Below are 18479 nucleotides of genomic sequence, written 5' to 3'. Positions count from 1 at the left end.
AGACAAAGGTTTAAGCATCGCTTGTTCTAGATAAAACTGCAAAAAAAAAACAACCACCCATAATGTACTTCTTTGCGGCTCTGTTTGCCCAAATCATATATTCACAACGTGAAATCTAGAACATAATATTACGTAACCAAAATCCGCAATATGGAAACAGAACCTGTGTAATTGTTGATAGATGATGTACTCGTAACATTTTTTCAAGACGAACTACAACATTTAAAAAATGACTTGTATGTACTTGATATCTCTAATCAATCCACGGGTCCCAGCACGAAACGAAACTAAAACGCATACCGTTTCGCGCTTCTTATTAGTTGCTCAAAAGTAATTTGACCGTATGAAATGCATAATATAAACCTAGAAACATATACGTGAGTAGTACTTAAGCACTGTAGTATCTGTGTTAAGACATCAGGATGTCTTCTATCTTCTTCAGGATGAATAAAGTGGGCCTATTTATCTATCAATCATATTTAAATAACTAGTGTTCTGTACCGTGGTACCCCTAAAAGTACCACACTTGTACCATACAACAGTAGTACCTGATGTCTCAGTGGCTTTCAAAATTAAATTATGCAATAAATAACCACATGTAAGACTCTGATGCTTAAAATGTTTAGGGAGAAAGTGGAATACTGGTGTGTATTTTTTCTTTAAACTACCAATACCAGCCATATACAGTCTGTAACGTAGGGATTTCTATACGTCTTTATTTAGTGTTTACATTAGTGACAAAGGCTAAACGTTTAGCTTCAGTAACGTGTACATATCTCCCCTTTTTATAAAACGACATGGTTGAAAACTGTTCCAGAGCCACTGTTGTTTCATCAGTGAAAAGTACATCATGAAATGCCTCTCCCTGTTCAATCCACTGGAAAAAAGAAAAGGAGCATAAAGCTTCTGATGGTCATAAACGATATTCATTTAGGAGCAGCATCAGAGGTATGTTTTTAACTGCACTGCATTGGAGAGAATACCATAGTGTGTTTTTTTTTACTCCCTGGCGGAAACTGGCTTCCAGAAGAATCAGTATGGCTCAGAGATTAAATAAAACTTCACTCGCACCAAACAAATGTATATTTCTAAATATCACAACATGATCGAATTTAAGTCATTTTAATAACAATGAATAGTCACCTATGCGTTACAATATAAACATTTATATTGATTTAAATCGCGTTTAAATCACCTTTATTTAAAACCCATAAATAAAGCTGATACTGTTTAGACTTCCAATTATTTAAAACTGTATTAAAGCAGCACGATACACAATGCAACGTAAATCGCTATCTTTGTCTTCTGTGTGATAATGCTCACCTCTCTGTCCAGCAAATTTACAGGTTAAAAACAATACTGTTAGGCTGGGAAAACGATTTTTCTCCCCCCCCCCTCAAAAACCCAGTAAGTACAGTACTTACTAGTTAAAGGCTAGGCTCCCGACTACGGCGAAAGGAACCCTTCTTTCATTAGAATACAATGAACATATTTTAGCCCTGAATGAATAAATAGCAAACATGGTTTACATAAAAGACATTTTTCCAAGAAAGTTTAGCCTTTGTCACTAATGAAACCACTAAATAAAGACATAAATATAAAAATCTTAAGATTTTTAAAATGCATGACTTTGCTAAAATTTATTTGAAAATAAAAACAATTACAACCGCCAGGGGAGAGAGAGAACAGGGGAGGGATGTTGGTTTTGCATAAGGGGCTGGGCTATGGAAATTAGGTCTGTTTGGGAATGTGTAGTTACATGTTCTGGCTGTTTGTGAATTATCGTTGTTGAGTATGGAGTGTTGAGGTATTGATTTTGTGTAATGCTTTATGTTGAAAATTGAGGTGGATTTTGTTTATGATAAACAGGATAAACTGGGATGGGAGGAAGGTTTGGTTTTGCATAAGGGGCGGGATTATGATAATTGGAGGACTTTGCGAGAGTAAAATGGTTTGATATATTTGATTTTGTATTGTGGTTGTTATCTATGTTTTTGGTTGGTATTATGTTTATATGGTTGTTTTTGTTGGTTGGTTGTTATTATGGTTATTAATAATACGATCTATAGTTGAAATCTGAGCCTAAATAAAAAGAAAAAGCAAGTGATTAGGTTTATGAGCAATCTAATTACTTATTCGTTTAAAACGCTATATAAAATAAAGTTTATTATTAATTTGCTGCACAGAGCGGTGAATATTATTATGCATAAGACAAAGATAACGATCCTGATCAGTTTAGAAATCTGTGTACGCTGTAAGGTTTTTACTTCTTAAACTTTTAAAATACACGTTTTGAATAGAAAGAAATCCTCTTCCTGTTACAGTATGTATAGCAAACTAGCACGTCTTTTTTCTCCAATCAGAGGGGTGTCAGATGGTGTCAGCCAATCACCATTCTGCGTTGGGTAGCAACGGGTGACTGTTCTCAGGCGGAAGATGTAAACAGCTTAATGTTCGTGTTAAATAATTTTTTAAAATTCAATTAAACGGGCACAGTTAAGACATTAAATATACATATACATACTGTATACAGTACAGTTTGCATACGGTAATATGTTACGCGATTAAAAAATAAATAAATAAAACTGGAAGGTTCAGCACCAGCTGGATTCGAGCACACAACCTGCCCGTTGGCAGGCACGCACCTAGACCAGTCGGCTACAGTCAGCTCGCATGAGCAGGCAGGCGAAACAGCCCTACACAGCCCTGCCGCAGTACACGGATATAATCATACCGTTATTAAATTCTTGAGATACGCGATTCCATATTATATTCCCTTTTAATCAAATTCTAAAAGTATGCTTGTTGACTCCGGTATCACGTTAGTTAAAGACTTCGAAGCTTACAATGTTTAGGGAGAAATGGAATACCGGTGTGTATTTTTCCTTGTGATATTTTAAGCTCTAGTTGAATGATAGGTGTCGCATTTTAAATCATTTTCGTAGTTAGAAATTATGAAACGCCCTGTTAAAAGCAAGGAAGTTTTTATGCCCGTTGAAGTAAAACAAAATGCCTGACAAAGTATGGTTTGGACAGATTCCAAGTGCTTGTACAAATGTGCTAAAGAAATTATACTTTGAGTATACAGCTTGTCCAAAGTCATCCATTATTAATACTATTAGTAATATCTTCGGTAAAGGCTTTGATGCATAAATATTTCTGATAAAGGTAGGTTGTGTACTTTTGTCCAACTGAGCAATCTTGCTTTCATAAAATATACCAACATTTTAATGACTGAAGATTAACATGCTGTAATACACTGTTCAAAATTAAAGGCTCAAATGCTGTACATGAGAGGTTAAGCTCCCCCTGGCGGTTTTACAAGGTGACGCCGGATAGTTTCCGGCAGAGCGTCAAATGACGCGCGATTAACCACGTCACACTGCGTGACACTGCGTGATGCCGCGACACGCCCACCGGGGTATGCCGCAAAATAACGCACGCATTTTGAATGGCTGCATCTGTATGGCTTGTAGTACTTAAAGATCTAAAGATAAAAATATTAAATACACTTCATATAAACTGTTGTTTAGACAATATAAAAATTGTTTAGACAATTTAATACGTTTAAAAATTTAATTAAAATTAATTTACTCTTACCTTGATAGATTACCATGAACAGAAACCAAAAGAGAAGCATGTTAATTGTTCTATATTTTTATAAAAAAATAGAAATCCCCTCTTTTAAATAAATTTATTTTGTGAAGGTCTCACTTGCTCGCTACAACCTGTCTCATAGCTAAGTAACTGGTCACAGAAAATGTGTGGCAGCACAGTCTAAGCAGCATATAGGAAAACTGTAGGCGGCTGTATTTTTGAATTGCAAACACATCTTTCAGAGACAGGATCTATCAACACCAGAGATGGCTAAAATGTATTTCCAACAAAATGGAAAAATAAGAACAAGTTGTTTATACAGTATGATAAGGTTCAGTTATAAGGTGATTTCCCCAACATTTTGTGTGAGAAACAGATTTTCTTCTCCTTTTTTGAAATTGAAATAAAAATCAGAAAATTCTTTAATTAACAGAAGTTAAGAACTGACAAAAAAATTATTAAAACTTTAATGTAACAGTAGATTTATGTTATTAATTTGAACAAGTAAGGCTTTTTATTTTATAACTATATGATAGTTTTGTGTAGTTTTATATTTTATATTGTAGTTTTTTACTAATTCATTAAATTAGTAACATCTGGATGTCATTTCACTTAATAGAATTTCTTTTCTGTCCAACTCAGATTTCTGATTGACATTAACTTGAAACTAAAGGCCTTAAATTAAGACCTTCAATGTTTTTTTCCCCATCCCACGTTAGATTAAAGGCTGCAAATTCCAGTTATAAATTCTTCATAACCTTTCATATAAAATCAAAGCATTAATCAATAACAGAATTATTGATTCTGTCATTCGTCTGCTCCATGCCTGGGTGTCTCAAGTTGTGTAGCTCTCCCAAGATCTCCTCCTACATACTAGTGGGCAAGACCATCCTTTAATACCTCCTTTCCCTCTGCATGTTGGGACTGCTGTAACAGGACGTCTCCCTTGATGCATAGCTGATTCTATTACTTCAAGAGGAGCCTCACCTGATTGTTCTCTCTACTCCTGACTACACTGTTGGGTGCCCGATTACCCCCTCAGTGCTGCATCACTCTCAATAGGATGGGTTTTCCAACTGGAGTTTTCACAGCTCCTGCAGAGACTTTCCTGGAATCACCTCAGTCCCCTTCTCTCCCTGACTGAAACACAACCACTTGGCAACCAGCTGACATAACGTCTGCTGGTCAAACTTTTCATCATGGAGCATCCTGGATAAGTCATCAGCATCGGCATCACTCTGTTCTGGCCTGTACTGGATGTCAAAACCAGCCAACTGATCCACATTTCTTTGTCCCAGTGCATTGAGATTTGCAGTGCTAGTCACATACAGTATATGGATTGTTGTCTGAAAAGACTGAACACATGGCCATACAGATACTCTGGGAACGTCTCCATTTCAAAACAAGGAATACAAGCTTATGGGCAGGGTACCTTTTCTCCACTGGAAATAAACAGCAAAGGAAATCACTCTTTCCCTTTTTCCTTATTCCTGGGCTAAATAAGGCATCAGTGTGGAGGATGAAGGGCTTACTGTAGTCCACATATCCCAGTACCTTAGTTGTTCTAATCTCCTCCTTCTGTTTTCTTGAAGGCTCATTCATATTGTTCTATCCACTTGAAGGGAGGTAAATTTTGGGAGCCTGGTTTCTTCTTCCTCCTCTTGGAAGGTCCTCATGTCAGCCTCCTATTTGTTGATGGGAGTCGGTCACGCTTGTAATTGTTGTATCTTTTCAGGGTCTGTCAAAATCCCCTATTCTGATACTACAGTAGGTGGCCAAGGTTGGGTCTTCAGGAAGCTGCACTTCTTGTGCTTAAGGTTCAATCCATGTTCTTGCAGATGGCAGAAAACCATCCCCAGATGTGCCAGATGTCCCTCAACTGTGCAGCTGAATACGATGATGTCATCCAGTTACAGCAGCAGGCTATAGAAATTCTCTTCCTCGAAGCAGCTTATCATTAGTCTTTGGAAGGTTGCTGAGGCTTTCTGTTACATTCAAACAGGCCCATTTGTAGTAAAGGCCGTCTTTGGTTGATCAGACTCAGCTACCATGACACGTCTTATTGATCTCTTGATACTACGCCAGTGGTTCTGATGGTAAGGCAGTTGGAAAAGATTAGTCAATAAGCAACTTCCCTTTCCTTGTTATAACCATCTGAAGCAGGATCTGACCTGAGGGCTTCCACCTTCACTACCTACAACAGGATTGAAATTCCAGTCATGCAGAATCCTCTCCAGATCTCTGGATCTGGACAGGATGACTTCCAATGTGGTTTTCCAATACAGACCACAGTCTTCCCACCATCAACATCAGGTACTTCCCACACCCACACCTCCAGGAAGGGGCAATTCTCAGCACCTTCAAGCAGCGCAGAATAAGGTTGTCATCCTGTGGACCAGGGCTCTGTTACATGCATACATGCCAGCCTAGCACAATAACCACTAGCAATACTCAACTCTAAATATTATCAGTCATCAAACTCTTAAAACAAACACAAACCCCTATAAACATAAAGTATATGACCCATAATTTCCCTTTAAGAATCGTCCACTAAAAAACTCCAAGTTCTGTTTGTTAACTCTAATGTTGAACTAAGCCAGTTTCCATGCCAGGGAACCAAGTGAAAAACATATAAGATAAGATCACTTTATTGGCCATATATAATTTCTTGTTTTAGGAATTTGTCTTTTTACATACCCCAACTTGCTCTCCATGAGAAACAGAGACAAGGAGAGACACTTGGGGTCAGAGCACAGGGTCAGCCATTTTATACAGTGCCCCTGGAGCAGTTGGGTTAAAGGGCCTTGCTCAGGGGCCTGTCAGACAGGGGATTTGAACCAGCAACCTTCCAGCCACAGGCACAGATCCTTAGCCACAGAGCCACTGCACCGCCCCTTAAGACATATTCCAGTCTTAAGGGGAGCCTGGTATAAAAACTGGCATGTATGGCAGGTCTTCTGCGAAGCTGCCAAAAATAATATCAATCTGTATACGGACTATGTTACTGGTTACATCAACAAACGCATTGAAGACGTAGTTCCCAGGATTACTGTTCACACATACCCAAATCAAAAACCATGGGTAAATGGTGAGATACACGCCAAACTTAAAGCTAGGACAGTTGCTTTAAATTCTGGCGATATGGATAGATACAAAAAATCCAGATACGATGTCAGGAAAGCCATCAAAATAGCTAAATACAACTTTAGAGTTAAATTAGAGACATATCATCATGGCTGCAACACACGGAACATGTGGAGTGGTATACGCACCATTACAGACTACAAAACGCAACCCAGCTATATCATACAACAGTCTGCCTCTCTTCCTGATGAGTAAATTCATCCTATGCTCAGTTTGAGGTCAGTAACATAGATCCAGCCAGGAGGATTCCAGAAACTGAAGACGGAAACCCACTGATCATATCCAGATCGGATGTGTGTAAAGTTTTTTAAAAAGACCAATCCACACAAGGCTCCTGGCCCTGATGCTATCCCTGGCCATGTTCTGAAGGCATGTGCAGACCAGCTGGCAGATGTCTTCTAAGACATATTAAATCTTTCTCTAGCTCAGTCTTAGTTCCTTCCTGATTTAAGAAAACCACCATTGTCTCTGTACCTAAGAAACCCAGAGTCAGCTGCCTGAAGGACTACCTCCTTGTTGCAGTCACATCAGTTATCATGAAGTGCTCCGAGCGGTTGGTCAAAGCATACATCACCTCCTCACTGCGTGACACCTTAGACCCATTGCAATTTGCATATCGCCAGAACAGGTCAACAGAGGATGCTATTGCCACTGCCCTCCATACTGCCCTCTCACACCTGGATAAGAAAGGAACATATGTGAGAAGGAACAAGTAATAGGTTTATTCCATGCTGAAAAGAGAAGAAAGAAAACATGCATGCTGACGCAGCTACCCACCTGAACTACATATATGAGAATGCTGTTTGTTGATTACAGCTCAGCATTCAATTCCATAGTGCCCTCAAAGCTTGTCATCAGGCTCCAGGACCTAGGACTGAACACCTCCCTTTGTAATTGGATCTTGAACTTCTTGACAGGATGTCCGCAGGTGGTGAGGGTGGGCACCAACATATCTCTACCCTGACTCTAAACACTGAAGCCCCCCAAGGCTGTGTACTTAGCCCTGTCTTCTACTCCTAATTTACCCATGATTGTGTAGCCAGGCATAACTCAAACTCCATCATTAAGTTTGCGGGCAATACAACAGTCATCAGCCTGATCACAGATGGTGAGGAGTCTGCGTACAGGGAGGAGGTTGAAACCCTGGCAGTATGGTGCCAGGAAAACAACCTCTCTCTGAGCATCAGTAAGACTAAGGAGATAATTGTGGATTATAGGAAACACCAGGGAGGAGATCACATACCTATTTATATCAATGGGACTGTAGTGGAGAGGGTCAGCAGTTTGAAGTTCCTGGGAGTTAACATCACAGAGGACTTATCCTGGACCCACCACACCAACATTGTGGTCAAAACAGCACGGCAGCACCTATTCTTTCTCCGCAGGCTAAGGAAGTTCGGCATGCCATCACATACCCAGGTCAGCTTCTAAAGGTGCACTATTGAGAGTATCCTGACTGGTTGCATCACTGCCTGGTATGGGAGCTGCTCTACCCGGGATCACAAAGTACTACAGAGGGTGGCGAAGTCAGCGCAGCTCATTGCCGGCTGTGAGCTTCCAAACATCCAGGATATCTACTCAGCTTCTACCTCCAGGTAATAAGACTGCTAAATAGCCAACCTGCAGTTCCTTCAGCAAATCACCTGTAATGGCTACATGGACATACAGTTTTCATTGTATTCAGCATACTGCACAACTTGGACGTAATATATTGCATACACCCTGAATACTCAGCAGCTCTATTTAAATTGAGTTTTGTCTAAGTTTATTTTATTCAATTTCTATTACACTATTATCTATTATTATGTAACCTTATTTTGTAACTTTAATTTTGTGATTTTTATCCCCCCCCAGTAAGCTCATAGAAAAGACATTTCATTGCCAGCAACTACTCCTATACGCTGTATTGTTGTGCATTTGATTAATAAACTTTGATTGATTGACTGATTGAAGAGGCCCCTCTGTTCAGATACATAGTAAAGCTATATCCAGTGTTGAACCATCTAATGATCTAATGCAGGTAAGCTGCATTCAGTCTGGCTAGTCCTAAAAAATGAATATGGAGAATAATTTTTAATTAAATTTAATTTAAACAATCTAAAGAATGGTGCGATACTATTGAGAGAAATAGCATGGGACCCTGATTGTAAACTCAATAAAATAAATAATTTTTTCAAGGAACGGTCATTGAGGGGCTTAAGGTTTTGCTGTCAGCTAATTGACAAAGACTGCATTGCAACATTTGATAAATTTGATTTGGTTGAGAAATTTGCCTACTTGACTGTCATCTCCATAGGTATTTATAGCTTAGAAGTTATCTTACAGACAGTTTGAGCCAGAGTATAACAATGAAAGACTGTTTTGTAATGTTCTGTGCACATTGTGTGAAAGTGTTGTCTGTTGTATTGTGTAGGTCCCGAGAGAACAGCACAAATAACAGCTACCAATATAATGAAGCAACTATTCATTAACTTCTACCACAGCACCATAGAAATTGTCCTCACTAGTGGCATCACTGTATGGTATGGCAGTCCCACCATACATAACCATGACACTCAAAGGGTTCTGGCAATGACACAGAGGGCTATTGGATCTCACTTACTTTACTATCAATCGATGAGATTCACACCATCCTCTGTCACAGTAAAGCATGATCCATTATTCAGGATTCCAACTATCCTGACCACAAACTGTTCTCCCCCCTGCACTCTGCCAAGCGGTACCACACCATTAAAACACAGACCATTAGACTTAAGAAGAGCTTCTATCCTACAACAGTGCTCATTATTAACAACTAACAATTAACAACATACAGTACTGTTACTATTTTTTACTGATATTCTAATGTCCTGCCCACATTGTGTTGTGTTGTCTGTTGTTCTTTGCATGTCCTGAGACAACAGCACGAATAAGAATCCCAGTGTACGTGTACAATACATACTGTACGGCAAATGAACTCCTCTATATCTATCTAGATGTGTGGTTGACTGCAGTACACTTTCCATGGGGAAAATAACTCTTCAATTATATAATAGTCAGGAATGGTGAATATGGAGGCAGGGAAATCATTTACGGATGTGGGTGCCCCACATACCATTGGCTCATTGATGGCTGAATGATGAAAGCTTATGTTGTCTCATATAGGGACAACGATAGATACCTGTATGTCAAACTTTATATTTGTCTCTTCCTGGGGACAAGTCTGTCATACATCACCTACAAGAATGCCACTAGGCATTCAGTATTACACTATATCATCCAATCTTATGGATTTGGGCAATGACACAATTCAGAGGTGGAAGCACACATTTTGATGTTTCCCCGGCACATTAACTGTGGTTCTCCATGATTGTAGCCAAATGATGAAGTCCACTTCATCTATTTACACAAACACTTGGGTCCAGGGAGATTGAAAACTAAGCAAAACATATCTTTAAACAGACTTAAACCTCTTTAAATAGGGTCATCGTCTTCCCAAAGTTCTGTAACCAAGGCTACAGCTTCTCCAGAGAGCAAAGAAGTTTTGTAGGCCAGTTTACTGTGGTCCATGGGGAAAGTTGAAAGTTGTAAGGAAAGGATTGTGTTACACTGAGTGAGAAACTCATGACAATGAGAAAATTCTTCACAGAAAGCTTGAGGAGAACATGTGAGGCTCATTTGTGCTTCTAGCAGGAGAAATTGGTGGAGGTGGAGCCACAGGGGAAACTATAACAGGAAGAGCTATTGAATTAAACACAGTGAATGTCTGATACACTTAACTTCCTTCAAACCCAAACAGCAGACCCATGACTTGCCAAAACACTGTGGATTTCTTCTCTTCCTGTTGGATCCTTGTTATGGCTTATTCTTACTGTAACAGGCTGCACTCACTTGTCAAACTGCAGCAGTCTGAGACTTAAAGTGGGATCCAAGAGCATTTAAGTAGTGATTGGCTGAGACGAGCAAACAGTAGAAAATATAGTCCAAAGCAGAAGTAAAAAAACAAGTAAGGGCTGTAGCCAGGAAGACTCATAATTAAGGCACCAAAGCAAATCCATAAACAGAGTATACTGCAAAACCAGGGAAAACTTGAGTGAGTGATCCAGAGGAAAATCTAAGAAACAAAGCTGAATGAAGCACAGTCAGGAAACAAAGTAAACAAAGAATCACTAATACTGAGTGCCAAAATATCACATGAGCAGGTCTTAAATAGCCAGGTGTTCAAGAGTACACAGGTGGGACAGGTCATTTTTGCCTGATCGGGTTGTCACAGCAACCAGTTGATTGACATGTCTGACTGCTGCTGTGATGACTCTAGTGTGGTTTATGATACTTCAGTGAGAGAAGGTAGTAGAGTTTCACTGGCTTCAAGTTGCAGTATTGTCTGAAAAAAAAATATAAAAGTGCACCATTTATAGTAAAAACATATTATTTGACATTTACATACATCACATAAAACATGTTGTAAAATACTAAATCATTCAATGTTCTGCAAAACGTACAATTAGATGGATTGTGAAAATAAGACTTACCTATATATACACAGTATACTGATGCAAAAAAGAAACGCAACACCTCCACACTCTGGCTCTTCCATCTGCATGGAACAGGCTGAAGAGTGACTCATCCATGAAGAGGACCTGATGCCACTGCTGACGAGTCCATCACAGCCTCTGTGTGGCCCAAGCCAGTCGGGTGTGATGTTAGGAGGTGTGAGCAGAAGGCCTCTGAGAGGTCACCTGGAGCCTCACTGTCCTGTCATTGATGCGGGCGTTGTCTGCCAGCAGTGTCAGCAGCATTACGAGTGGAAGATCTGAAACAATCTATCAGATGGATCAGTCTGATGTGTAGGTCCTGCTCTGCTGTGGTCACTCGAGGGCGACCAGATCTTGGACGGTCATTTGTTGAAACCGGTCTCCTGAAACCTTCTCTGCAGTTGGGACACAGTGGGCTTACTCCATAGTGTCTGGCAATGCTGGCAAATGACATGCCTGCCTGCAGCATGCCAATGGCCCTCTCCCTTGCTTCTGGTGACATTCGAGGCATTATGGAATGCACAGAAAACTGACTAAGTGTGGCCTTTTTCTTGCACTGACCTAAGCTTTGAATTAAGGCCTTTTTAAAGGTGACCTGATCAGGCATTGTTCCACCTGGACCTTGTTGGGTAAAAGTGCACCTAACGAGCTTTCGTGTGATTGGCAAGTTGCAATGCCTCACTGCACAAGCTGTATTGCTGGTCGGAGGGCTTAAAACAAATTGACAACTTTTTGTGAAAGTACATAAGCTATAACTATAGTATTCTCATTCCAGAAAATATTGCATTTCTTTTTCCCCATCAGTATACTGAACTGGAGCCTCATCTCCTTTATTGCATACTGTTTTCACTGGACACTAACAAGTTTTAATCCTTTTGGATGAACAATAAAGTTATATAATAAAAGATTAAGATTAAGATTAAGATTAATGTAAGGTTGTTTCATTCTGAGATGGTATTTTCCTCAAGACCCAGTCAATGGTGGAAATGCCTACTGTCATTATTGCTTATTCTAAGCTTTATTTCCATATCAACACCAGTAACTGAAGTAAGAATGACTTTTTCTCAGCTGTGGGGTGGTATGAGGTCTCAAAATTATCTGTGTGTGTTTATATATGTGTGTCCTGTGATTAACCTGTACACCTCCCAGGGTGTACTCAAACCTTCTGCCCCGTGACCAGGAATAAGCACATTTAGAATAATAGGTATAGGATATTATACAGTATTTGCATTTTTTAATATCTGTAGGAATAGATTAAATCTTTAGTGGCAACTGAATTTTTATAAAGGTCTACAGTATGTGCAAATTTCCTCATTTCCTTATGCACAACTGGAAAAAACTGAAAAAACATCTGCAGACAGTACAGTACACAACACATGTTATCCTACTTAAATTACACACGTTCATACATCTATTTTCCTGTTAGCTACATGTAGCTAACTCGCAAGGGTGCACACTAGGGGCTCGGGGTTTCCCATTTCATACATGCGAAAACATAACCACATTGTACTTCGGAATCAGTTCTGGTTATTCATAGAGAATCAAACACACACACTCAAGGATAACGTTATTGTAATGACTGGGGGATTGACACAGAATGAAGTTTGCACACCTCTGATGTGGTGGCAACAACACGTTTATTTACCTCCTCCCGTTGGGCTTTGACAGACAGAGATTGGAACTCTCCGAAGGGGTTACACACACAGGGTAAGGATTAATAATAATAATAATAATAATAATAATAATAATAATAATTGCTTACACTTACATAGCACTTTTCTGGACACTCCACTCAAACCGCTTTACAGGTAATGGGGATCCCCTCCACCACCACCAATGTACAGCATCCACCTGGATGATGCGACGGCAGCCATAGTGCGCCAGAACTCTCACCACACATCAGCTATCAGTGAGGAGGACGTGACCGCCATTTAGCGCCATTATATGTGACATGACAAGAAAGCTAATGCAGAATGTAGTATAACTGCCTAATTACCCTTCATATCATGGATAAGTGCCTTGCGTTTGGTTCTCTTACAAGGAAAGACACAGAGGAAGGCCCATCTACAAGCAAAGAAACCACTTCAGTGTCTCATACTGATAACCCAAAATCCAAACCCAAATTAAAAAAGAGAAAATAGAGCAGTGAGTACCTGGCTCTGGGCTTAAGGTGCGTGGGAACTGAGATCTAGCCGCTGCCGCTGTGTGTTGTGAGTTCCGAAGTGTTACCAAATTCTTCAAGGTAAAGCAGTGACGACTTTTCATGTCCAAAGTAAAATAGAAGCCACAATAAAGAAATTGGAAATGTGGGCCAAACGTATCGACCAGTCAAAGTACGATTTGCTTCAAAATTTGTCAGATTAAATAACAAAAGAACAAATGCAGCTACCAGCCTCTGTCACAAAGCTAATTACAGAGCACCTGCAAAGTTTGAGGACCCAACTGCGGGACTACTTCCCGGCTCCAGATGTTCGGTTCAGCTGTAAATGTTCTTTCCTTCTGTAAACCTATGCGAAGAGGCTCTCGCAAGTTTGAGCGCAAAGGAGCAAGACAGCCTTGTGGACCTATCCTGTGACAGTGCTTTAAAATGGATTTTTTCACAGAAATTCTCAACAAATTTTTGCCTTCATGTTACGTCGGAGTATCCTCCGTATCTTTCGGACAAAGCAGTGAAAGTGGTTAAGATTGCTGCTTGTGGGTAGGCCATTGGTTCAGTTCTGGGGCATGTACACACCCTGGGTCTAGAGTGGCTGAGGCCAGAGGTGGAAGCCCCTGTTTATTCCTCAGGGGAGATAAGGGCTGGAACTGCTTGTTTCATCCCAAGCAGGTGTCTAAAACTGTGAGCACAGACACTTTTGGATCAGATTTCCTTTACACTCTCAAACATTCAACTGCAGTTCTAAGTTCATTTGCGCTTGTCTTTGATTTTAATGTTTAAGGGCAGTAAAGTTTGGTTCTCTGGTTACTGGTGTGTTCTAGTCTTTAATAACATCATGCTAAAATATTTAAAAGGACCTTAATAAAAGAACAAGTAAAGGTTTATTCCATGCTGAAAAGAGAAAAAAAGAAACACAATGTTTCGGCTCTGGAGCCTTCTTCGGGTGTGTTCCTTGTTCCTTTGCAGCCTACGCATGCTGCCACTACCTACTTGAATTAATAAAAGAAGTAAAAAGTAAAATCAATCTAAATTAATGGAATGTCAGTACAAAGCACTTGAATCTTAAGTCATTGTTACGTCCCAGTGTGTGGTCCATGTGTTTTTTTGTTACTATGTTCCACACTTTCTAACTTTGATTGTTCTCCCTCCGCCATTGGTCCATCATTACACCATTGTTTCCATATTACATCATCATGAATCAGCTTCTCAGCCAATCAGAACTCAGTTTATTCAATATACTGGTGGTTTTCAGACTGAAGGGGCCTTTCATTTGACTTTGGTCCCGCTCGGTTCAGGTTCAGGTTCAGGTTCGCTTTTGGTTTTGCTTGGGCTTCGTTTCACTTCGTGTGTGTGTTTTCGTATACCTTTGGCTTTGTTGGTTTGTTGGTTTGTTGGTTTGTTGGTTGATGTTCGTCTCCTCGTACTTTCATTTGTGTGTTTATCCTTATTTAGCCATTACCTTGCTCAAACTTGTTATATGTTATATGTTCAACCTCTGTGTTCTTTTGTACCCTGTTACTCGTGTCTACTCTCGTTTTCCCTTATTGCTATTCATAGTTCACTTGTGTATTTGTGTGAACTTTTGTGTATAGGGTTAGTTTGGGTTGTTGGGTACATTTTACACACATAGTTGATTTTTGTATTCGTAACACTAGTTTAGGATGGGTGAGTGCCTTTTGTCTTATATGGTTTTGGGTAGTCAGTGGAGGTTAGCTACTGTAGGGTGATTGAAGACTCCGAAGACCAAGTGTTTCGGGTTTTCTTTTGTAGTTAGGTCACCTTCCCCTCACTTTATTATCTAGCTACATTTTGTTTGTTATTTTATTTTCTTTGGCACAGCTCTAGTTCCCTTTCCCTGTGTGTTATTGTGTCCTATTTACATACCAGTCACTTATTCACCTTAAAATAATCACTTTTGCACCAACCCTCGTTGTCATGCTTCCTAAGTCCCTCACCAGAACCTACCTGCATCCAAAAATGATCCTAAATGTTACACCCCTTCACCCCTAGACACGTGGGGTCGTAACAGTCACCTTATATCGGCAGTCCTTATAACTTCATCTGGGCAGAATATTGTTCAACAAATTTGAGAAATTTGGCATTCATTTTATGAAGAAAATAAAAAAAGTAAAATTAATAGGACATGGGTGCTGACATGGGGGTGTGTTTTGATTGGTGAAAAATATTCCATAAAATGAAACCATCACAATAGTAGATGTTATGATTATATTTATTAACTTACATTAGATGTTTAAGTTATCAGTTATAATTGTATTGTGAAATCTACAGTTTAAATAAAACAAAATGTTGCTTTACTATTAAATAGTATACATACAAGAATATACATGATATTAAAGACAATATGACTTTTAAGTTAACACATTTTGTCACAAATATGAAATACTGTTATCTATAATTTAGATGCCTTAATATACAACTTTTCAAAAGTGAAAACGATATGATGGAAGGCAAAGATAAATAAGAAAGAGTACAATTAAAAAGTTTACAAAATAAGATTATATCTTAAAAAGCAACAAAAATACATAAAACAATATGTTCTGACCAAATGCTGCTACATTTTATTCATCATAGTAGACTACATCTATATACAGGTGAGATAACAAGTGACTAGACATGATATAAATTGCAATTAAGACATTTTGCTCTTAGGAAAAAAACACAGATGCATTAATTTCAGATTTCCCATCATTTCTTAAATCAAGCTGATCCTTAAATTACACATACAGTGTACTGTGTTGGTATCCTGGTAACCTGGAGGGATACAGGGTCTGCTAGCCCTAAATGCAATTGAAATAGCAAATTGAGCTATTTAGAAAACAGTTTGCTCTAGAGAAAACATCTAATACAGTAACTGTGTACTTGTTTATACGCTATAAAAAGAATAATCTACTCTCTTATAAGCAGACATTCCATATAATTGAGGAGTCACAAATTCGGCCTGCAGACTCGGTCTAATCCACTTGCAGGTGCGGTCACAGCCTTGGTTGGAATTCAATTCAAAACTTGGAATTTGGAATTATAAGCCAATTCTACTGTACGTACAAATAAGTATTGAACTTACGAGAGGAAGTATCCTTAGCCTGCTATACTGCCTAAAGCACATTGTGACTCATAATAACAAATATGATCCTTGTGATCAGAAAGACGGCTGAGGTTTAGTTATAATCACTGCAGGTGGTGCCTTTGGGTTGAAAGTCAATAATTTTCCAGCACTGTACAGAATGTGTGTATTTTAATAAAGTCCATATTTAATTTTTCTGCACTGTTTACAGACTCTTTTCAATTGGCACTTGAATTATACTTAGAAATGGACAGCTTGACTTTGTAACCCAAATAAATAATTAAATTAAGATGATATATAAAGTTCAAATCATCTTGATGAATGGAGTTTCATTGACATGAAAGATTCTAAAATTAGTAACATTACATTACAATATATATATTTACGTTTGGACAGAATGTTTTGCAGAAATTGTCTAAATTCATAAACTAATTAGACAAGTGAAATACAGTAAATGAATTGTTTAGAATGTTAAGTCTCAAACCCTTCTAGAAAAGCATGATATTCTTGTTCAAATTTAAAAACAAAACTCCCATCTTCTTTCAGTTGCTGTTTAGAAATTTAAAGCAGTTAGACAGAGCAACCAGCGTGATTACCTTCCTGTAGAAATGCCATTGTCATCCAGTCCTTCTGTGCTGACTTCACTTCCATAAACTACCAAGCTTTGTAGAGCACAGGCATTCATTCCTTTTTGTCACATTTTTCTAATGGCTGTGTTTATCAAACAGGGTGCAGTAAAGACCAGTTACTTTTGAAGTTTCCTAAAAATAGTTTAAAAAAACTGAGTGTAAACGGAATGAAAAATGTGAAATTAAATGTTAGAATTAAAAACGAAAATGAAAGTTATAGGTTCTGATCTACTTTAAATTATAAATGTATCAAATTGGTCTTTTGGATGAACCTAAAGATAAATTTGCCTCTAGAGATCTACCTAGTGATTAGTAGTAGTCCGGCTCTCTGCTTTGATCTACAGTACGTCTTCAGGAAAGACATTGTGAGAGATGTGATGATAAATCTGCAGAGACTATGTCTGTATTCATGACTCCCTGTGACCAGAGTTGCATCTTCCATGGAGATTCACCTGGAACAGGAACCCATAAAAATCAGCAGACCCAGGCTTCCCCCAGCAGTGTCAACTTTCTGTCTCTGCTGTGGAGGGAAGGGAACCTTCATAACAGATGTCCAGACTTGCAGGGAAATGTCATGGTCAGTAAGGAGGAGTACTTATCGAGTGGGGTTCAATCTTCTCCACACTTTACTCAACACCTTACATTGCCAATTGCTTTGTCTTGGGATTCCCACCAGTTTTGTTTGAATGATTTTGTGGACTCTGGGGCAGTGGGGAAATTCATCAATCATGAGTTAACGAAACAGATTGGGGATTCTGTTAATGCCTTGCAATGTACCAACTCACATGCAAGCTTTGGACGATCAGTCTACTGGTCTGGGGGTTGTTACTCAACAAAATGTTTCTATTCAAGTCATTGTTGGATTATCTCACTCTCAATGAGAGTATCTCCCTGTTATGTTTCTTATCTCCTCAGTGCCCTTAGATTCTGGGGTTCCCTTGGCCTAAACTTCATGCATTTGCATTTGCTCTCTCAACCTGTGCTTGAATCTTGTCTTCTGTCCCAGATTGCTTCACCATCACTGTGAGTATAGCAGTATTACCACTGAAACATGATATATTTTTTAGATTATAAATACTTTGGTCTAGGACCCCTTTTCCATACTTAAAATTAACTCAGAAGAATGTTAATCCCAATTGAAATTTCCAAGTCCTGCGATTCTGTGGCTCTCATGTTGTAGATGAGACTGCCCAGCATCTGAGGTATGAAACTGCTTTAAGGTCCAGCTGGACAGGAACCATGCCAGTGGCAGAGCAAAGAAAGCCAAACCTCAGTCATCTCTGTGACAGTAATCCTTACCCCGAAATCATAACATACAAAACGAATATAACACCTATAACACCTTACACCAAGGT

The 18479-nt window shown here is 39.0% G+C and overlaps 1 protein-coding gene across 1 annotated transcript in view; it reads right to left on the bottom strand.

Annotated features, from left to right (window-relative positions):
• The window catches only part of LOC148815477 (immunoglobulin kappa light chain-like), a 46560-nt gene extending 29450 nt beyond the window's left edge, over positions 1-17110 (bottom strand). The window contains exon 1 of the mRNA XM_088905113.1: positions 17092-17110. Within this exon, the coding sequence (XP_088761239.1) occupies positions 17092-17110 (19 nt within the window). The remainder of the gene's footprint in view (positions 1-17091) is intronic.
• Between the last annotated feature and the right edge of the window lie 1369 nt (positions 17111-18479).

The sequence above is a fragment of the Atractosteus spatula genome, chromosome 25 (genome assembly GCF_055471065.1).
Source record: "Atractosteus spatula isolate fAtrSpa1 chromosome 25, fAtrSpa1.hap1, whole genome shotgun sequence".
NCBI classification, from domain to species: Eukaryota; Metazoa; Chordata; class Actinopteri; order Semionotiformes; family Lepisosteidae; genus Atractosteus; species Atractosteus spatula.
Note: the sequence above shows the minus strand (reverse complement) of the source record. Positions and strands in the feature narration are given on the sequence as shown.